The 24,030-nt window shown below is 35.8% G+C and overlaps 1 protein-coding gene and 1 pseudogene across 1 annotated transcript; both read right to left on the bottom strand.

The window, feature by feature from the left end:
- Positions 1–1,922: 1,922 nt before the first annotated feature.
- On the bottom strand, positions 1,923–15,528 carry LOC111399600 (annotated as a pseudogene).
- Positions 15,529–15,635: 107 nt separating this feature from the next.
- LOC111399919 (4-alpha-glucanotransferase DPE2-like) lies at positions 15,636–17,830 on the bottom strand. Its single transcript, XM_023027402.1, has 4 exons — positions 17,266–17,830; positions 16,102–16,219; positions 15,929–15,984; positions 15,636–15,839 (listed from the first exon to the last, which is right to left on the bottom strand). Exons 1-4 carry the CDS (start codon positions 17,617–17,619, stop codon positions 15,636–15,638), a joined length of 732 nt encoding a protein of 243 aa, XP_022883170.1. The 5' UTR covers positions 17,620–17,830.
- Between the last annotated feature and the right edge of the window lie 6,200 nt (positions 17,831–24,030).

Here is a 24,030-nt window from a genome sequence, read left to right as displayed (position 1 = left end):
AAAAGCTACAAAATAGGTTCATAAGGAGTCATGAACAACCTAGCAATTGCCTTCATATCTCAATTCAAGGGCATCTGAGCTCAGACTATCCTTAAGGAGTGCCTGGTTAGCATCAAGCATAGACGTACAGAAAATCTCCATAGCTACCTCAACTTGTTCAATAAGGAAGTAGTTTAGCTGGAAAAGATCTCTGACGATGCCACATAATTGCAGCAATCTTATGTCTTCAAGCAATGACCAAATTTTGGAGGGTCAATGCATTAGCAAAGCTAGACACCAGAGAAGTCGTGAAAGAACTCAAAAGCACCTCCACTCTGGAAGATAAGGTAACGCACAAAAAGGAAACAAAAATGTGTACATGTATAGAGAGAAATTCGCTAAGGATAAGTTTTATGGTCTAGCCTTAACTAGATCTAACCTCAAGTGTGCATTTTCTACACACATGAAAAGAAATCTATCAAGGATTTTTGGTTTTGAAGTCTAGCCTAAGCTAGCTCCAAACCCCAAGTGTTCATATTCTGCACAGTCGGAGAGAAATTTACAAAGGATTTCAATTCTGATGTCTAATCTTAGCTAGATTCGACCTCAAGTGTGCATGCGTTGTACACTTGAGAGAAATCTATAAAGGATTTCAGTTTTTAGATCCAGCTTTTGCCAGATCCTATCTCAAGTATAAATCTACTGCACGCTTGAAGAGAAATTCACAAAGAAGTTCAATTACGAGGTCAAACCTTATTTAAATCATACCTTAATTATGCATGTGATGCACCCATAAAGATAATTCCATAAACAATTTCAATTTGGAGATATAACCTTCCTTGGTTCTGATTTAAGTGTGCATGTGCTACACAATTCGAGAATAATTTGTAAAGAATTTTAGTTATGAGGTCTAATCTTAACTAAATTCGATCTCAAATGTGCGTGTTGCACACTTAGAGAGAACTTACAAAAGATATCAGTTCTGAATTATAACCTTAGCTATATCCAACCTCAAGTGGGAAGTGCTGAACATATGGAGAGAAGGGTTGTGACCACTCCCACCCCATGTAAGGAGTATGGACATCCCTATATACATAAATTATGTACACCAAAACTTTTCCTAGAGAGAAACCCACAAAGGATATCAGTTTTGAAGTCTAGCTTTAGCTAGATCCGATCTTAAAGTGTAGATATACGGCACACACAGAAGTTCATAAAAAAATTCAGTTGTGAGGTCTAATCTTAGCTACATCCAATCTTGAATGTGTATTAATCACACACTTAGAAAGTAGTGTACAAGAAATTTCAGTTTTGACATCAACGTCACAATAATTTTGCAAACTAAACAATGAACACAAAAATGAAATGATGAATATTACATCAATAATGTCCCACTTTCTGGCCCAACAGAATCACCAAATGACCATTACATGGCAAATGGTAAGGAGTTGCTCAATAGTTGTCCCTCACCAGATCAATATGTAGAGGTCAAATGCAACAGATATATGCTACTGTTTTACCCCAATAAAGATCTGAGGGCAACCATTGGGCGTTAGCCTCCGACCTCTGACATCGGATTAAAGATTTAAGGTATGTCACTTCCACCGCGGGGGGATGAGTTACCCACCAACAATTAAGGGCAAATAATATATCCTCCAACCGTCCAAAACAGCCAATATGAAGAAAGTTAAGTGTAATCGACAAACTAAGACATAGGTAATCATCACGCCACCATCATCACCAAGATCCACCAATCAAAAATCATTAATGTGATAAGTAGAACATGGATCAATGTCGCCTATTGTAGCTAGAAATCATTAAGGCGGACATTATTTGTAGTTTATTTCCCTATATTAGAGGGAGGGGGAACAATTTCTGAGGAAGATAGAGTATCAAATTTTTACGCATGCATACCTCCTTTTGAGTTCAGACATAGTCCGGGATCCGACCTCATCGTTCCCTCAACTTTTAGTTTTTAGTTGAGTTGAAAGGTGCCACATATTTACTAACATCAACAGTATGTATTACTATATGTTTTTCTGGATGTGGAAATAAAATGACTTCAACTTTTGAGAGTGATCTTATTACAAGACAACAAAGATATGGAACTTGTAACATTAAGGAAGTAAGAACTTTAAGAGACTAATAGTATGAATCTTGTAATTCTATCAAATTACTTCTTTCTACCTGAGGAAATCTAACCAGTGAAACACCCCATTGTTATTCGTCAGGATCCCATTTCGCTAATTTACTACGAGAACTTTCTGTTTCCCATTGACAATGGGCTGCTTCTCCAGATCAATTCTTGCTTTAATCGAATGCAATTCAACTTCGTCTAAAGATGGGTACGATCTTCCACTTCCACAAGCTAGATCTTTAATTTCTGTGAAAAGATCTTTATCCTTCAGCAAAGACTCCAAAGTCACATGTACCCCTAAGTAATAGGGAAGCCGCCATTAACAAAGGAAAAACTAATTAAACGAAAATCATATCTTTAAAATAGGAAACAAATACAAGCATGCAACATATAGTTAATAAACAGTATGAAAAAGGATTATGCACATACGATATCGCCAAGTGTTTCGGATTTGTTGGGTCATTGATCCTCTCCTCTGCTGCAAGACGTGCCATGTATTCCTCTTTCAGTGCTAGCAAATCTTGTTTATCACACAAAACAGTGACAAGTCATTTAAAATAAGTAGGACACTAAATAAGCATATTGATGAAAAAATATATAATGTGCTTCAACGATAAAACCAACTGTATGTTTATCTAAGCTCAAAAAGAAGTACCAATTTCTTTTATGTTTCCAAACATCTTAGATAATTTGTGATTTTCTTATAAGTAAAAAAGTTACTTCCTGCTTTAACCAAAAAATAATTTATTTATTTGAGAAATTTTACTTATGAGCTTTTTAAGCTTAGCCAAACATGCTCTGGGCCAATATTTGTTTGACAACTGCAAAAGCACTCTTCGTGTATTCAAGTACCTGAAGTGGAAAAATTGCCCACATTGATGGAGATTCAAAGTGCTGCTGCAAAATGAAGTACACAATCTTGGCAATAAATCACTTCTTACCACGTTTTTGAAATATCTACGTGTTCTCTCTTCATCTTCTTCCCACCAAGCACGCAGGGTGGAACAGTCGTGACATGATAGAGCACATGCCTAAAACATATTAAGGATGATAATTTGATTATGGGCCTTTTGTTTTATCAACTATGCTCCTCGCAATTTAATTTCCAAGATTTTTGAGTGGAAGGTACTTAATTAAATAAGATAGAAAAACCCAAAGATGACATAAATCGAAACAAATTAGAATAAATCTCTTACCGTCATATAACTATACTGAGAAGGAATATCAAATTCCAGATCAGGTTCATTTGGCATACGTTGAATGCGTAATCCAATTAAACCAAGCTCTTGCATGACCTGTGTCACCCCATAATGAAACAACCTTATAAATCCACTTGAAATTATCACTAGCATGAATGTAATGGAAAACAGTAGTAAGTCGTATAAGATGAACACATGAAGGAATCACCCCGAAGTCTTCTCCACGAGCCAGCATATCTTAGGAGTACAAGAGAACAGGTAATGTCTTTAAAGCATTTTGACACCACAGAGTCTCTTGCCGATGGAAGTAGGAATCATAACATAGTCTCTTCAGAACATTTTTGCTGCATCATTGGGCAGCAATGATAAATGGCACATTCTACAGATATTGGATGGCCAAAGTTGATCTTTTCCATAGAGAAGAAGAGATAAGATGGGAAGAAAAGGAAAAAAATAATAATAATCTTCACCATAATAGACTTAATGCATGTCGCCACAATTTATCTCTAACAAAATGGACCAATTTTGATATCAAAAAAAAAAAAAAAAATAATCTTCACCATAATAGACTTAATGCATGTCGCCACAATTTATCTCTAACAAAATGGACCAATTTTGATATCAAAAAAAAAAAAAAAATAATCTTCACCATAATAGACTTAATGCATGTCGCCACAATTTATCTCTAACAAAATGGACCAATTTTGATATCAAAAAAAAAAAAAAAATAATCTTCACCATAATAGACTTAATGCATGTCGCCACAATTTATCTCTAACAAAATGGACCAATTTTGATATCAAAAAAAAAAAAAAAATAATCTTCACCATAATAGACTTAATGCATGTCGCCACAATTTATCTCTAACAAAATGGACCAATTTTGATATCAAAAAAAAAAAAAAAATAATCTTCACCATAATAGACTTAATGCATGTCGCCACAATTTATCTCTAACAAAATGGACCAATTTTGATATCAAAAAAAAAAAAAAAAAAAAAATGAATAACTTAAGGTACCTGTGCTTATCTAAATCACTGAAGCTTGAGGTGTCCTCAAGATTGAAACGAGGGTAAAAACTTTTTGAATCTTCTGGATCTCTGATGAGGACTATATTCTGCCACAGGAAAAAATAGCTGAAGCATAATGACAATAGGGTACTCATATATTTATAAAGAAAAACGAAAGAAAGAAAAAAAAATTGCCGATGCCATGGGTATAGACTAATGGAGATTCCATAATTTTTTGTATTAATTTTATGTAGGTAAAAAACCCGATTGCATACAATCACGTCGGCCAAGATGAAGATGGTGAAAGCAAACACAAACAACATTGATAACTGAAAGAATCTTCCTAGATTTATACTTGCCTTTCCAAGATCAAAGAGGTTGCTCCGAAGCTTTGCTTCACTCTCTAACATGGAAATTTCTATGCATGCCTCCAGCTTGGACGCTATTTTCTTTTCAGTATTGCAGTCCTCCTTAAACTAGATAGATATCATAAAGTGAGTGAATAGCTTAATAGTCAAAGTGCTTCTTCTTTCTCTTTTGACTATGCAGAAGGAAAATTTTGATCATGATCTAAACTTGATTTGCACCTAAACTAGAATTTTCGTTTTTGTACAGACTTGGCATGTATGGGTGTCTAGATAAAATCTGACGCGGAAAGAAGATAACACTCATCATAAAATGAAAAGGTCTATTTAAACAGTTTTGCAAGTAATTCAGAAATTGAGCCATTGTGGCTAGACACTTGTATTGAAACATCCATGAGGAAACCTTTAGATTCTTGACCCAATTCTACAGAAACATTTAATAATATATACAGAACACTTTATGTACTGGGCAACATGTGAAATAATGATTAAGCTCCTACAGAAGGCCATTGTATGCATTTTATAAGAGATTGTCGAATTAATTTTTTTTTCTTTATGGCGAGTACTGTGAAACTTGATTCATTCATCCGAAGTGATGGAGCACCAATAGAAGTATTATATGCAGAATGAGAAGACCAAGAAGAAGAATCAATAGAAGAAGGAGAATAATAATGGGGGAAGAGAGAAAGATTTCGCCACAAGCCACCAATAATTTTATTCAATCATCAACTAATGAAATTACATGACAAAATAAGTTTAAATAATAAAAACCAAAACCCTAACTAGACTGTGCATGGACCGACATGAGCCCAATAAGAATCCAAAACAAAATAAAGTCCACAAAATGAAATAATGTTCAACTAGGAATAAATAAAAAGAGACCGGATGTCCTCATCAACTCTCCCGGGCTGGGAGAAAACTCGACCCCGTCGAGTTGATAGATCACTAGGCTGTAGTCAATCTCCCAACCATAAGCTGAGTGATTGGGCAACCTTCTTCCAACGTTTGTAGAAATGTGTCAGTAGAAGCTTGAATTTGGTGTTCTCACCAACTCCCCCCGAGTGGATAGGAGGCAATCTGGGCCAAGGAAGATTCTGTTGACTCCAATAAAGCTCCAATAAATCTGGATCCAATTGCTGTAGTGTCTCTCTAGATCCATGTCCAATCAAAATCTGGTCAATCAACCCAACGAGCAAGGAAACGATGAACATCTCCATTATTAGTTAACACAGTTTTTTCATCTAAAATAGCATCAATTTTATCTTTGTATCCTATGAGAGCTAGTAGTGGGTTAGAAGTGGCCAAAGAATCAGGATCAAGGTCCATAAAAGGATGTAACAGAGGATCATCTGAAGAAATGGAATAACCTTTATAAGCAACTAAGTCCTCAACATTGAAAATAGAGTGGCAACCAAGGTGGGTTGGAATGTTAACAACATGTGCATTTGACCAACTTGCTTTAAAATTTTAAAAGGATCAGCACTATGGGCTTGCAATTTGGAGGTGGGTCTATGCAAACGCCGCTCTGGCCTAATGCGGACCATAACATAATCCCCAATGTTAAACTCAACACCTCATTTATGCAAATCGTATTGGAGTTTATATTTTGCATTACTGGCTTCAAATTGTTTATTAATCTCAATATGTAAATCATGAAGATGTTGTGCAAATGTTTCAGCTGACACTGACACTCTAGCTTGTGGAGGCATAGGAATGAGATCTAATGGCTTCATATGCTTATACCCATGAATGGCTTCAAATGGACTCATACCTAGTGAACAATTTATGGAACTGTTATACGTAATTTTAGCTATAAGAAAAATCAAATCCCAATTTCGAAGATTTTTTCGGACCAGACATCGTAGCAAATTACCAAGACTACAATTAACTACTTCAGTTTGACAGTCAATTTGAGGGTGGTAGGCCATAGAAAATTTCAATTTGGTACCCATCTTTTGCTACAAAGTTTTCCAAAAATGGCTAGTAAAACGAATATCCCTATCTGACGCAATGGTCTTAGAAAGCCCATACAATTTGACAATCTCATTAAAGAATAACATGGCAACCTTGGACGTATCTGAGATCTTACTACAAGGGATAAAATGAGCCACTTTCAAGAAACGATCGACAACCAAAAAAATAAAATCATGTTTCTTTGGGGTGCAAGGAAGTCCTAACACAAAATCCATACTAACATCTTACCAAGGAAAATTAGGGACGGGAAGAAGAGTGTATAGGCCTGTGTTTTGCCTCTTTTGTTTGGCCAATTGACAAGTGTTACATATACTAACGATTTTAGCCACATCTTTCTTCAAACTAGGCCAATGGAATTGGCGTTCAACCTCCTTTATAGTCTTATCACGCCCAAAGTAACCGGCTAAACCTCCCGCATGAATTTCCCACACTATGAAATCCCGAACTGAAGTTCGAGAGATGCACAATTTATTGGCTCTAAAGAGGTAACCCTCCTCAAGTCGAAAGCCATCTGTGGTGCCTGATTGTCCACCTTGCAAATCAAGAGAGATATCCCTAAAATCCAGACACGCCTCGTAATCCTCCTTAAGCCTTTCAAAACCAATGACCTTAACGCTCATGATCGACAAAAGGGAGACACGACGACTTAAAGCATCAGCTGCTTGGTTCTCCACACCCTTCTTGTGTTTCAAAACGAACGAATAGACTTGCAAATATTTAATCCAACGACCATGCCTAGAGCTCAATCTTTTCTGGGAGTTGAGGTAACGAAGGACCTCGTGGTCAGAATAAAGAACAAATTCGTGGGGCAACAAATAGTGGCGCCAATACCACAAAACCTGGAAAATCACATACAATTCCTTATCATAAGTTAAGTACCTTTGTTTGGCCTATTTAACTTCTCACTGAAGTAAGCAACAGGGTGATGATCCTAACTCAAGACTCCTCCTATACCTACCCGGGAAGCATCACACTCAACCTCAAAAACTTTGAAAAAATCGGGAAAATGCATGATAAGAGCCTCTGTCATTCACTTTTTAACCAACTTAAAGGCCATAGCCGTTTCTTATATCCAATGAAACTCCCATTTTTTCATGCACTCCGTAATAGATGCCATAATGGTGCTAAACCCCTTGATAAAGCGATGGTAAAATGTAGCTAAATCGTGAAAACTCCTGACGTCATGAATAGTCTTAGGTTCAGGCCAGTCAAGAATCGCTTGAATCTTGGCAGTGTCAGCAGATACCCCAGTCGAAGAGACAATGAATCCTAGGAAAACGACTGTATCGGTGAAGAAAGAGCATTTCTTAACGTTAGCATACAGATTAGTTGCACGTAGGGTAGAACAAACTTGTGTGAGATGGTCACGATGTTGCTCCTTAGTCTTACTATAGATGAGAATATCATCAAAGTAGACAACAAGAAACTTACTCATGAAAGGTCGAAGAATTTGTATCATTACCTGCATGAAGGTACTCGGCACGTTGCTTAACCCAAAAGGCATGACCAGCCATTCATAAAGACCGTCTTTCGTTTTAAAGGCAGGCTTCCACTCATCACCTGGCGGATTCTAATCTGATGGCATCCACTCTTCAAATCAATTTTCAAAAAGATTGTAGCACCAACCATCATATCTAGCATATCGTTAAGTCTAGGAATGGAAAAACGATACTTCATCGTGATCCTATTGATGGCATGATTATCCATACACATTCTCCAAGAACCATCCTTCTTAGGGGTCAACAGGGCGAGAACTACACAAGGGCTTAAACTCTCACGAATGAGCCCCTTATGAAGGAGTTCATCTCCTTGCCTCTAGAGTTCAGCGTGCTCGGTAGGATTCATCCTATAATGAGGCAAATTTGGAAAGGATTCCCCCAGGATAAAATCTATGGCATGCTGAATGTCCTGCATGGGAGGTAATTCGTCAGGTAGGTCCTCTGGGAATATATCCCGAAACTCTTGAAGAAATGAGGGAACTTCAGTAGGGCTCTCTATTGCGGAGTTCAATGGAACCTCCATAACGATAACAACGAACACCACTAAGTCACGAACAAGTGAGCATTCAAACTCCAAAGGGCTAATGTAGGTTTTGGGGTAGTGGGTTAAGGTGAATCTTCTTTCTGTAAAACACGAAAGAGCAGGAATTGGATCAACCATAGATGGTTACATCTAGGTCAAATAACACAGGTCGTCCCAAAATGATATGTCCAACATCCATCAAAATGACGTCACAACATATATGGTCCTTGTACTCGAGGAACTAGATAGGGACTAGACAACGCTCCTTGACAGCTATAGAAGAGGTATCAACCTAAGAGACGCTATACGACTAAGGGTGAGGAACTGGCTTTAACCCAAGACGGGATACATTAGCCATCGAAACTGCATTAATGTAGCTGCCACTATCCACAATAACTTTACAACCCTTATTATTGATCTTGATGTAAGTGTGGAAGATGGCATGAAAGCGTCGATCATCGGCATCCTTGGGCTGGGTAAGAGTGCAACGGACGACACCGACTCTAGGCGTATATGGGACAAGAGGACTGGTCTGAATACAACCTAAAAAAATATCTTCATTACCCTCCAAGTCATCAAACTCTTCCAATTTAGGTTCATAAACCTGGTCCTCTAATGGTTCGTCAACTATACCTTCATGTTCTTCCATAACTAGTACTCGGCTAGGACACTTGGAGGAAATATGACCAAAACCCTTACAGTTGAAGCATTGCAAACAAGAGGACACCCTTGAAACCTCAGAACCTTTACCTTTACTATCCGATGCAGGTGTAGCATTAGAAGGAAGAGGCCCTATAATAGACTTAGGGAATGGAGTGGATGCAGAAGAGGTTGCAATGTAGGTGTCACTCTAAGTTCTATATGGCGTCCTAGTCACTAACTCGTAATCCCGAACGAAGGAGTAGGCTTGGTCAAGAGTGGTGACGCCTCTAAGGACAAGCTCAGGTCTAAGATCATACTTAAGACTTGCCTAAACCTACTCAAGGTCATAACCTCATCCTCAACGACCTGACATCTCATTCGAAACTCATCAAACTGAGCAACTTATTAGGTCATAGGTTGATTGCCATGCGTAAGTGCATTCCATTGATCCAACAAGTTACCCCTGTAAGATTGAGGTAAATACTTTTTTTGAAGGCGATGCTCATTTCATCCCAGCTCCCAACAGGGAGAGCATGACGTCTCTCCAAGAGATCCTTAACACTTCCCCAAAAGAGTTGAGCAGTGCCAGTTAATTTCAAACTAGCAAATTGCACTCTCTGATCTTCCGGGATCCCATACAAAGCGAAGAAACGATCCATATCTCTAACTCATTGATTGAATACACTAGGATCTAGACAACCATCAAATGTATGGGCATCTAACTTAATGTTTCGAAAGAAATGCTCCTCGTGACGAGGGGGAGACTGTGTCCCATGACAGTGATGTTCCCGCTCTTGTCCACGAGCTTGATTTCCATCCCTACGATCATGTCTGATATGGTGTCGACCACCTTGTGGACGATGGTGAGGTCTATTAATGGAAGTTTCAGAGTTTTCAGCTTTAGTCAAATACGGGGTTGGATCAAGGATGTTCAATCTAGCGGCAAGGGCTCGATTCTCCTCACGAGTAGCAGCTAACTCAGTTTGAACAGCCGCTAATTGATTTTGTAATTGTGCCAACTGTCGGGTGAGAGCCTCAATTTGGGATAGGTCCATGGCAAGGATACTAGAACTAGAGATAGGAACGCGACCACTACGCAACTGCATACAAAGTAACACTAGCTAAGTGACGTGCACTAGTAATATCAACAACTAACGAGTGCCAACAGGGAAAATAGCAATTTGAATATTTTTTTTCTTTTTTTATTTTTTTTATTTTTTTTTTGATTAACTTAAAAATGGGATTACGTAAGTCCGAACTTGGCAAGCTAATAATGCTGATGCAAATAAAATAAAAGTAACAGTACAAATGACAAGTCTAATCACGTGGGGAATCGAGAACAATGGGGTCAATCCATTCATTTATTCCGAGTAGGTCTTAAGACCACAATTATCAAATAACAGCAACACAAATAATGTAAATGATGCGACTTTAAGATGAAGAACCAATATAAACCAATAATAAAAAGGGTTCAAGGACTCCCCGTAGTTTGGTGATGACTATCTATATGCCGATTGATCTGAATTGCTGACTTATGAGCCCCAACTATGCTTTTTTTATTCTCTTCGTGTCCAATGGTTTTAGCCCATATTGACTGTAACTTGTGCTGGTTCTGGTGTGAACGTAAAACTGAGCATGGTGATTGTGGTTTTTAGATTATTGAGATGGACGAGAAAATATATGAGTGCGGTAACTGTGGTGGAAGTGTATGATCTTGGGTTGGTGGTGGTGGCATGTGGCCCTGAAGCGATAGTGCGTTGGATGCCTGAGTACAATAGATAATGAAGTGGTGGCGTGGTGGTGATTAGAGGCGGCAGCGGTAAGAGAATGGTTGTGATAGAGGAATCGGATGAAACTGTGGGAATATTTAATATTAATAGGTTGGTTATAGTTGAGCTTGGTCAGATATTTGGGACTGGGCCAGCTGGGGTTAGTGTTTATGGAGTAGGCCTGCGTCGTAGAGAGTAGGCTGGGTTAATTGAGCTAAACGAAATTGGGCCGTGTGTTAGTAGGATTAAATGTTAGGGTTGGAATTTGTGAAACAACACTACAATTGTATAGAAGAAATAGCAGCAAACGAGAATTTTTTTTATTTATTTATTTTTTTTTTGGTGTGTAAAACTGAAATTACAGAAAAAACCTAAACTGAAATTTCTAAGTGTGAACTGTAATTTTTATTTTTTTTAATACTAAAACTGAATTTTCCGATTGTGAATAGTAACGCGTGCCTTTTTTTTTTTTGCAACTATGAAGAAAACTGAAACAAAAAAATGAGATCTGCTACTCATACGCTAAATTTTTTTATTCGTGCTGTTCCGACAAATTTTTGGGAAGGAAATAAGAAGAAATTTTTCGATTGGAAATGAGAGATTACCAAATTTAGGTTCTAATACCAAATTTGATGCAGCACCAATAGAAGTATTAAATGCAGAATAAGAAGACCAAGATGAATAATCAATAGAAGAAGGAGAATAATAATGGGGGAAGAGAGAAAGCTTTCGTCACAAGCCACCAATAATTTTATTCAATCGTCAACTAATGAAACTACATGGCAAAGTAAGTTTAAATAATAAAAACTAAAACCCTAACTAGACTAAGCTTGGACCGACATGAGCCCAATAAGAATCCAAAACAAAATAAAGTCCACAAAATGAAATAAGGTTTAACAAGGAATAAATAAAAAAAGACCGGATGTCCTCATCACGAAGCAAACATGGTTATAGACAAGAAATAGAAATAAAATCTGTCTCTTCCCAACCATATATCACCTCGTAATGATCTTTCTGATACTCATTCAGAAAGTTAGAAGCTATTATAGGCCAGGAAGCTCCAAACTTTTCCTGAAACATGAGCAGCCACATAAACAATGACTCAAAATTTCTATACGAGAGAGTGAAATGAGGAAAATCAAAATGCAGAACAAAAAGAGTAAGCAAAAACTCATTACCTCTAAAAACCTCTGCTTAATGTATGGTCGACTCGAACGATCGAAGTCCCATATTCCATCTCTTTCAAGTTCCTCCTACAGTAACAATTAGTTTATTATATCTGAAGTGAGTATGAGTGCATTTTGGGCTAAACATATAGCCTCGACAAGTAAAGTAAAAAAACAAAAGATGAGTACTCGAAGGAGAAAGACAATGACATACCTGGCTTAGAGAAATAGATGGTCGAAATTTTCCACAAAGACCAGTCATTGCATGATCTGGGAGCTCCCAGATTCTAAAGAAACCCAATATATGATCAATTCTGTAAGCCGTGAAGTACTTTGCCATCTGTTAATCATACCAGAATGCAAGTTATTTTAGAATTACACAATTGTCTAAAGATTTGGAAACTTTTGAAACAGAACGAGAAAAAGACAGCACCAAGTTACTGATCAACCTGTGTTAAACGAGCATGCCACCAAGCATTATTTTCTTTGGACATTTCTTCCCAATTGTAAGTAGGGAATCCCCAATTTTGTCCTTTTTTATCAAAATAGTCTGGAGGTGCCCCAGTAGAGGTGATCATGCGAAACAGATTTGGATAGACCCAAGTATCCACATTATTTCGGTCAAGTCCAATGGGCAGATCCCCCTTCAGTACTACTCCTTTCTTTCTAGCATATTCATAAGCTTCAGATAACTGTCATTATCAACATGATTACCAAGATTTCATATGTCATGAGTCATGACATATGAGTAAACACAACACACAAGAATTTTTACTTACTTGCATATGCAAATGGTACTGGATATAGTAATGAAAGCAAATTATATCATAGTGCAAGATATCTTTTGAGACAAGCTTCTCAAGCTGAAAGTGTGGAAAGAGAACTGTTAGCACCTAATACGTTGGTGTTAAAAATGTGGACTTTCAAATTGAAGTTCCTGATCCGTTAGAATTTTACCTGAGAAATATGAGTACCTCTGGGCTGGGAAATAGAAGAATAAGAGAGAAAAGACCAAGAAATTAAAAAATTCAGATACCTTATCTTGTGAGAAAAGAGAAAATCGACCCCACTGGCTGTGATCTGATGTTTCAAAGAAGTCCCGTAAAAAACAGAAGGCCGCATAGGGCCTCAACCAATCCTGACAATAAAAAGAGGTACTGCGAAATAAATATGCTTAAGAAATTAAGAACTACATGGAATAAAACTTATTGACTAGTAAGATCTTCTCTTTCTCACAGATACAGATTGTATTTAAAACTTCAACTAAACAAAATTATAAATTCTGAAATCGCCATATCAATACTTGTGCAAAAATATTATAACCTGATTCTCTGAATAAAAGTTCTTGAAGGAAGTTGAACTTTTGCTTCCTTCTCGTGAGAATAAATTTTCTTGGCAATGGAAAGTTTTGCCGTCATGGTGGCCTCATAATCCACATCCTGCAAGGATAAAGGAAAAATGTAATGGAGGTTGGGATCAAAATAAGTTTTCCTACTTGTTTTCCATTCCTTGAGACAATTTCACAGAATTTCAAATACGTGGCCATTGAAAAAATAAAATAAAATAAGAGAACATGAAGGGGACTTGGGAACTCATGCCAAAGCTCACATCTCATATCTAAAACCAAGGTTCCAAAATTAAAATTTTGGTAAAGAGGGCAATTTATAAGGTGAGGTATCACTGACCAACCATTGCAAGATAAGCTGGCAAACAACCTCAATTAGACATCATGAACATGTACCTAGCAACTCTAAGTTGACCCTTGGCTCAAACACTAGTATCGTAGTGGTTGGTCTGTGATACCACATCACCACGATGACATTGCATCAACAATATAATCAAAACATTCTACAATCTTAAATGCGGAAAACCCAAATATTCAACGATTTAACATCTGGTTTATGGATTAAATGTATTGAGTTCCAAGTCTATTACAGAGAACATAATTATAGTTAAAAAACCAGAATGTATAATCCAAGCACTGATTAAAAAAATGTACCAGAAAGTATATAAGGAAAAACACGTACATTTTTATCAGAAACTCTCCTTTGTCGGGCCTAATTGTGTGAATTAAGACAAACGGCGTATGCACCTATCTAGTGCTTCTTCAAGTATTTAAGTCACGGTTGTATGGAAATGGAAGAAAATGGATGACAAAGATGTTATGATGGTTATGTTGGTGACGCTTCATTGACTTTAGTTTAACAGTGTAAACCAAATTGATTGAAAGGCAATGAATACCTTTCCATCCAGCTATTCTCTGGCATATTGTATCTCTTGCAGATGAAGAACATAATCATTAAGAGAAACAAAATGTAATCCATTGTACGATTGACAAAAATTTGAGTTAGCAACTTAGCGTGGCCAGACCAACGATATTTGATATTTTAACTATATCTAGTAGAAAGGAAATCAAACCTTGATATCATCAGTGATATTTCCAGAGAGTGTCTGGACTCTTAGGTATAATGGATGCAATGCAAATACTGAAAGCGAGCTACATGGCATGGGCCAAAGGAAATTAGCAAACTTTATCAGTCTAATAAAATTCAGATGACAATAATTACCTGAAAGAATTTACAGAACAAAATGCATTGAGAAGTCAATAGGGTCAGAGCAAATGTTCGTCAGGCCAAATTTCCTTTTCAGGAATAATAATAATATAATGTGAACGTGGCATCATGAACATATTTAAGAATAGACAATACCTCAGGACATAAATGGTAAAATCAGATGTGAGAAATGAAAAACAATATGCAACTTGTATCCATACACCCTTTAGTACCCGTCATGGCTAAAATTAAATAGAGAATTGAAAAGAGAAACTACAATAAGCCAAGCAAATATTTTTATGTTTTAACTTTGCATCCTCAAACCTAACTGTTTACCTGTACGGATATGAATCCCACCACATTCCGTGAACTGATGTATCATTTATTGGCAAGAGCTGAACAAAATGGAAGCCAGAATGCACTGCCCAGTCTACTAGTAGCTTCAAATCAAGAAACTTCCCAACTCCTAGATCAGCGTCTGATCTGATAGAGAACATAGGGATTGCTACACCAGCACCTCTCCATGGCATTTCATGACGGCAAATTGATATATTGGGCTACCTTTTGGATCAAACTTCAAATCAAGAATAAATTATTTAGAACTCGAATTCCTAACAATGCCTTACTTGCATCAAGCCGTCTGAAAGGACAATACACTTTGGTTGACTAGTTGTGAAGTCAACAAAAAGCTCCTGATTTGGACCCATTTCCATAGAAAACTTTTCTGTGTTTCAGTATTTAACATACCGGTATGTAAATAGTTGTTAAGGTGCCATTTCACCCAGATACTCACAGATACAGAGAGAACGAATAATCAAGTATCAAGCAACAACTAGCACTATTCCTAAAACCATGCACCAGAAAGGATATTTTAGAGGGAAGTCTTCCTTAGGATATTTTAGAGGGAAGTCTTCCTTCCGCATCGCACATTCTGCTTGCCAAATAGATTCACCAATATAATTGAGTTTTAGTCTATCCTGAACCTTCCATTGCCCCAGCTTCAAAGGACTACAAATAAGACAAATCTGCATAATTCGTAAAAGGTGACATGATCCAATTGAACTTAAAGAGCAACAAACATTGAATGTACAACTAAAGGTCAACAAGATCTTACTGATGTTTTTTCTTCAATATTTGGGCAGCAAATTCGGAACTGTTCAATGACTGAATCTGTTTATCACGTGTCTACAAAGTAAATGCCTCCAAATGTCTTGAAATATGCTCTCACTTCTAATACGACAATATCTGAGAGATGGATATAATTTGACATTAAAAGAATAAAGTTACCTTCCTGATTCAATTGATTTCGAATTTTGTGCAGGGGTTTCTCCACTTCTAAAATCCAACTACTACGGAAGATTGCATTTTTAAAGGCACTTCTGAAAGGGAGATCATCAGAACCAGTCTGCATGAGTACAACATAAACTCATTCACCAGCTTATTATGGATAAACAAGATAACAGCCAACAAGAGATAAATTTAAGCATCAAGGGTTAATTGTCATTGCAAATCATCATTCCCCATGAGTTTTGAATCAAAAAAGAATTTTATCAATATGGTAAAAGATTCAAAAATGCAGGAAATACATGCTCTAAATAACATCTGATTGCAAGAGGATGAACATATCATTTCTGTGGTCCATTCTGCCACGTTATTTGTGAGCTATTAGCTCGGACCACTTTAACTATTTTTTTTTTCCCACAGTGTGTGGAGGGGGTTAAATTTTTATAACTCAGGTCTTACCTTAAGCAATAAATGTGGAGACTAAACAGGGGAAAAGCATTGAATAATTATTCCTTTCTATCTATGCTTACTACCTTTTTTCCTTTCTGAACAAGGTTTTCCTACTAATAAAAACAATGGTGTTTATCAATAGTCAGATCAAATTGCTGGCAACAAGGTGATCAACATAATGACATAATCTAAATGGATTGTGTTAACTTAAGAATTTGAGTATGAATTTAATTGTCATTAGCTGCAAGCCTGCAACTGAAGGGCATAGTGGTAGAATGAAAAGCAAAATAGCTACCACAGAATGTTGTCCCTACTTCCTGTTGAAGGGAAAATGAAATAGAATTTAAAGCCTTGGTACTTCTAAAATTATTCAGGCCAAAATTAACTTTTTCTATCTGATCTTTTTGACAAACAATTAATTGACAAGACTCTTATAGAGCAGTAACCACATTAAATACTCCAAAATTTACTCTTTATAGTTTCAAGAATCCTACCATGAAAAAAAAAAAATCATTCTCTGACTCGAGCATATTCAAGAATAAAGTATCCTTATGTTAAAGTTAATATTCTGTTTTCAATAGTATCTCCACAATCAGAAACAAAAAGAACTCCTGTGCGGTAATTAAAGGAATCACAAAACAAAACAAAACACAATACACACGCACGCACGCACGCACGCACACACAAAGACATATAGAGGTAAGCAAAAAGAAGCACCTGCCAAAGGTCGTGAAGTTCCACAGACTCTCCATCCTGAACACCAATAGGTAATATCAGTTTTCTCTTCCTTCCACCCTCCCATCTTAGAATATTCCTGTCATCATCCACCACATAATAACTGTACTCACATCCAAATCCATTCGGAACAGGCAGACTCCCAGACCAAATGAGTTCATCCCCTCGATGAACAGGCTTCAAAAGAAGGCCTTTCTGCACATTCCATGACCCAAGCACCGGTTCTGAACCACAGACCAGAAGGTGCCGCCCCCAGTGGGTATAATAAGGTAATTTAAAGCTCACAGTAACTGAATTCGAAGTCTTGCTCCCTCGAATTAACCCCGCATTCACCATTTTTCACCAAGAACTGAACTGAACAAGAATGAGGTTTCCTAAAATCTACCAAAACACATTTGTTTATGAGTATACCTATGCATTAACAAATGAGAACAAATTTGGAATTCCCAGATTCCCAGTATTTAAGCATAACATGATGTAAAACCCCAAAGCTGTATTTTTATAGGTAACAGAATTATAAACAAAATCTTACTTGTAAAAACATAAAATAAACAACACGTGAAAGTCAACTTGGCCGAAATGAGTACGTATTTTTCCCCCACGCCCCGGGAGGGTGGGGAGGGCTGGATCTTATGCGAATGAATAGAATCTTGGCCCATAAATTCACTGCCCTGAATTACAAAGTAATAATGTTGGGGGATACACCAATTATGTGCATATTATATTCATAAAAAATATATCGTTTATATTCACGAAATCGAAACAATGTTTCTACTTACCGAAATGGAGTTTGAGAAACTAACCAATGATTATCAAATCTGACAATTTCCATTCTTGAATTAAAATATGTGATTCTTCATATTGAACCTTGCATAAATCATATAAATAGAATTAATCATTTTCTAAAATCAAGTAGAAATCAAATCAGAAAAAAAAAATTAGAAGTAAGTGATGCAATTGGCCGAGGCGAGTATAACTCTTTCCTTAATATGAATTTGCCCCACATCGGTGCTAACGATTTTTCGACAATCATCTCCCAAGATACAACGATCACGTCAAGCCATAGGAGCACTCCAAATGATTTCGACCAGCGAACTCGAACAAAATTCCCTCTCTACTAAGGAAATGCATGAAAATACTATGGAATTAGAAAGTAGAGAATTGCAAGAGGAGAATGAATGCTCAATGCAATTGGTGTACACAAAATCAAATAGGGTTCTATTTATAAATGTAGAAAGGCTGCAAATGAAGTAGTGTGGGCGAAAACATGCATCCTTTCAAAAAAGTTGCAACACTTGGCCAAAGTCTGTATTCTTTCGAAAAGTTACAACACTTCATTTCTTCCATATTTGGTCCGCAATTTCTCATTCATCCAAAATTGATTTCGAGATTCCAAATATACCACGACGATATACTCGACGAGTAGAATAAGTTGGTCTATTTACTTTTATAATTTGACCATCGGATCAAGTCCAAATATTTGATCAAAATTGACACGTAGTTACACCTTTTCATTTTCCAATTTTACACACCTTTTCATTTTCAAATTTTTGATTAATTATTTGAACTAATTCCTATAATCCCCCACATGAATGGAAATTGGGTACGTATATGCAAATACAATGATATGATGCAATGTAGGGAGGGTGCGAAAAAACACTGCATCAGGGAAAGTAGCTTCTGGCCTTGAACCTCCCTTAGTGAAATACCATCGAAATTACTTGGCTAATTAGTGAACGTGATGTCTTGAACCCTTCAACCTTTAGTGTAAGCCAAGACAACGATACTCACACAGATGTCTTTCTAAACCGTTCATGGTTCTCATGCCTTGGTTCATTTTGGCCCTGAACCCTTCTTGGTTCTGTAAGTGTTTAGAGAATTCAAGCCTTGAATAATTCTCATTGAAGCGGCCCCACTTCACACTTACATAGGTAACCTCCTATTAAGAGTATTCTGCCCTACTTTACTTGACTTATTCAAGACATAGGGATCATTAAAAGATTATCTTAACCTCTTACAACTCTGTAAAAAGCACTTTAATATCATAGGAATGAGTTAGGAAATTACGTTCCTAAGTACTTCGTGGAATCCTCATAACTTAGTTGTTCCTTTGAACCAAGATCTTGGGATCTCTAGTCAACAAGGTAGGGTTACCATTACAGGGACTCTAACGTAGTAGGCTTGAATTCCATTCCCTTCGATATGCAGTCTTCTTAATCTCTCTTAGTAAATCTCTTTTAAAGGTACCATGAGTTAGCACCATTGAGATCAACTACTTAATGGTATTATGTCTATGACTTATACGCCTAGATCTACCATTACATGTGACTTAGTATCTTATCAAATATAGCTAGCCAACGATCGATTTATTTGATAGATGCAAATTGTCGCCACCAAGAAATCTTCTCACGAAGTTATATGCCTCATTAGCTTTATCAATTTCAAAACACGGTTGGAGGATTTCTATCAAACACTACACTAGTCAATCACTTTTACTAGTGGATTTCAGAATCATGGGTATTCAATATCATCATTGAAACATTACCATACATTTGAACTTTATAAATATTCTTCATATATTTCAATTGTTCTTGCATGTCTAAACAAACGCCATAATCAACTTTACAACCCATTTCATCCACTTTAGACTTAGTATATATCATCCTTATAATTAGTATAGGGTTTTCTATCTTTCTACCTTCATAGATATCGTTATGTGATTATAAGATAGAAGCAAACATAACTATTAAACCGAGTTACCCCCACAATTCCTCAATTAGGAATACATATGCAATCTAGTAACGTTATATCCATAAGTTTTAAACTTTTCATTCAAGTTCACGAGCATTTATGATAACCCTCACATCTTTGGGTTACAATTGAACTTAGGATTCAGCAATTTTTTCATAGTTCTATTCATTTATCTCTTAGATAATATCCGTATCAAGTGCTTCATAAAAGTCTAAGTACTTTCAAAATAATAGTCATTGACTCACAATTTATTTCTATTAAAGTTGCATATAACGTACTTCAATCCAATTATTTTAATTTGATCATTCAAATTAAATCAAGGCCATCATATAGACCTGCAATGCTTTCAAACATATACCAACTTAATTGGTTTCATGATTGAAGTCAAATTCAACAATAAAGAGGGCTAAATATTGCAACTTCTTCAAACATATGCATCTTATCACATTTGTGACATTTCACATGATAGTTTCATTTCAACCATCGGTTGAAAAGTTGTGTTATCAAAAGACACAATCCTATAAAAGGACACACCTCTTGAATTAATCTCTATAAAGAGACAAACCCATTGGAAATTAATCATACCAAAAGTCATGATTCTCCATATGAAAAGACACATCTTTCCATGCAAAATTTTCTACAATTTCAAATAATTATGTGGTTTAATTCTCATTTCTAAATAATGAGATCCACTTAAATCATCTCACTTAATTTTATAAAATTAATTGAGGCTATCACCATAGTCAAAGTTAGTATAATTTCAATAAGATATGAAATTTTAACCAACTAATTTACCATGTCATTATCATATTCCAATCAAAGGAATCGTCATGAAAGTTCGTATACTTTCATCAAATAATTGGCATCCTTATATGTCCAATGGTTAGGAATAATTTCCTTATTTCCATCCATTCATTATTGGACTCGAGTTGTTTTTAACGATATCCAATTCATCATGAACAAAGTGTAGGAATAACAACATATATTCCAAATATTTATACATTCATTTGTATAAATTTATTCTATAAAATGTCTCATGGAAGAGGTCCACGCATTTTCATATTTTGTTGCCATCTAGTAAACTGTTTTTAGAACCTCATTCACTTGTTCAAAAATAAACCATCTTGCAAAGAAACGTACTGGTTCAGCAGCCATGCATTAACAATTGCAATCATATATCATATTCTAAATGAATGGATGGCATATAATAGTTGGCTACTTTTAATTGAGGCAGTTACAACATGATTGAATTCACAATTGCAAACTGACTTTACACATTATTTTACAAATATATATTAACAGACACTTGCAAAAAGTCAGTAATTAATTACTAATTAAATTGAAGCAATAGGTTGTATTAGAAGATGGGCTTCAACCAGAGCCAAAATGGGAGCTCAAAGAAAACAACTTATAGTATGAAATGATGACAAACATTACAATCAGACATTTTTTAATAAATTGATCTTTTCAAAATTCAAAAGACACGTTCACATTAATGAATCCATAATTTCATGTTTGAAACATTCACGTTAATAAATCTATCTCAAACATCTACTGAAAAGCAGTTATATTCAATATCATGGAATATTGTACTCAAAAGTTTAGCCATGTGAGAGTATATATAACTTACTGTAAAATTGTATTACGTAATATAGAACTTCAAATTCTAAAAGAATTAGAATATAAAACGCACCAAAAACTTTATCTTAAGATTGGTGGGGAATACACCGATTATGTGCATATTATATTCACAAAAAATATATCGTTTATGTTCACGAAATCGAAACAATGTTTCGACTTACCGAAATGGAGTTTGAGAAACTAACCAATGATTATCGAATCTAACCATTTCCATTATTGAATTAAAACATGTGATTCTTCATATCGAACATTGCCTAAACCATATAAATAAAATTTATCATTTTCTAAAATCAAGTAGAAATTAAATCAGAAAAAAATTAGATGTAAGTGATGTGATTGGTCGAGACGAGTATAACTATTTCCTTAAGATGAATTTGCCCCGCATCGGTGCTAACGATTTTCCAACAATCATCTTCCAAGATACAATGACCACATCAAGCCATAGGAGCACTCCAAATGACTTCGACCAACGACTAGAACGGAATTCCCTCTCTACCAAGGAAATGTATGAAAATGCTATGGAATTAGAAAATAGAGAATTGTAAGAGGAGAATGAATACTCAATGCAATTGGTGTACACAAAATCATGTCCATAGAGTTCTATTTATAGATGTAAAAAGAGTGCAAATGAAGTAGTGTGGACCAAAACATGCATCCTTTCAAAAAAGTTGCAACACTTAGCAAAAGTCTGCATCCTTGCGAAAAGTTGCAACACTTCATTTCTTCCAAATTTGATCCGCAATTTCTCATTCATCCAGAATTGGTTTCGAGATTCCAAATATGCCACGACGATCTACTCGACGAGTAGAATAAGTTGGTTTATTTACTTTTGTAATTTGACCATCGGATCAGGTTCGAATATTTGGTCGAAATTAACACGTAGTCATACCTTTTCATTTTCCACTTTTACCCACCTTTTCATTTTCCAATTTTACCCACCTTTTCATTTTCAAATTTTTGGTTAATTATTTAAACCAATTCTTGCACTCAAAATTTTGACTTTAAGCACATAATTGGGAATAAAGATGACACAAAAAGATTGGTCATGGATACAGTTCAGATTGAATTGCAGTGCTAAGTCACCTAAAGTTCTAAGCAATGAGATACATTGATTCTCATCACAAGAACCCAACAAGATTTGAGTTAAATTCTGAATTTTCCCAATTATAAGCATCAGTACCTGTCCCAGAAAATTGGGTATAGAGGCTTATGGGGAAGATGAGGAAGAGAGTATAAATGAAGCAACGGGCTCCCTTCTTCTACACTTGAGAGGAAACAAAAGTATATATGAATCGCATTATAGATGATATTTCATTGTTGTGTAAGATTATGAGATAAAGAAGCGGAAGGCGTAGGCGGGCATGGGGAGTGTAGGGTAGGATATTTTATAGGTTGAACACTGAAGCAAATTGAACTGAATGCCATGTTGCCATTGACAAGATAGTGACAGTTGGCCTTGTGACCGTGAACCTTCAAAATTTGCTTCCAATCCATTCCTGGTTACTAGATAATTGTTTCTCATTGAGCTTCTAAAATTTAGAATCCCCAATCTCACTAAACATATGCTCTCTATATTAAGCCAAGTTTGGTTTTAATAAAAATTAAATTTTTAGTAAATTTTGATAAAAATTGACGAAATATATTGTTGAAGAGTTGATAAAAATTGAAGATTTTATAAAATGTGTTGTTAAAAATAAATTTGAGAAAAAACTAATTTGAAGAATTGTTTGTGTAACAAACAGAATTTACATGTAACACCCACATACTAACTATTTATTAATTTTCATTAAAAAAAAAAAGAAAAAAAGCAAAGCTATTTTTCCTTATAAAACAACAAATTAATATTAAAACATATGATAACGATGACAAAAAAATCTAAAATCGTGTTTTGAAATCTAGTTGTTTGGTGAAGAGTATTGGCTCATTGGGATAATTAAAGTCTATTGGGTGTCATGTGTTAATTCCATTTGCCGTGTAGACGATTCTAAAAGTTAACTCACGGAATCGTAACGAGTGATGGGTATGGAGTATTTTTCAAGGTTTAGTGACATTGGAACAACATTTTAAGATTCAATTAAAAGTCAAAAACACGATCTAGAGTTTAGTTAGTTTCTTAGTGATAAAACCATTAATCGATTACAGTCGCGCCCAACCCATTTGGGTGTGTATATTTGTATTTTTTGCCATAATTATACACATTACTTTATCGAATTTAGATTGTGAATTTACCGATATTTGAACTAAAATCTATTTATTTATGAATCTTCAAAACCCAAATAGAATTTACTATAATGAATGAATTAGGGGAGAACAAAATGACCAAACAAAATCAGACCAAATCCACCCGAGTGTTTC

This window comes from Olea europaea, chromosome 9, assembly GCF_002742605.1.
Source record: "Olea europaea var. sylvestris chromosome 9, O_europaea_v1, whole genome shotgun sequence".
Classification (NCBI taxonomy): Eukaryota; Viridiplantae; Streptophyta; class Magnoliopsida; order Lamiales; family Oleaceae; genus Olea; species Olea europaea.
Note: the sequence above shows the minus strand (reverse complement) of the source record. Positions and strands in the feature narration are given on the sequence as shown.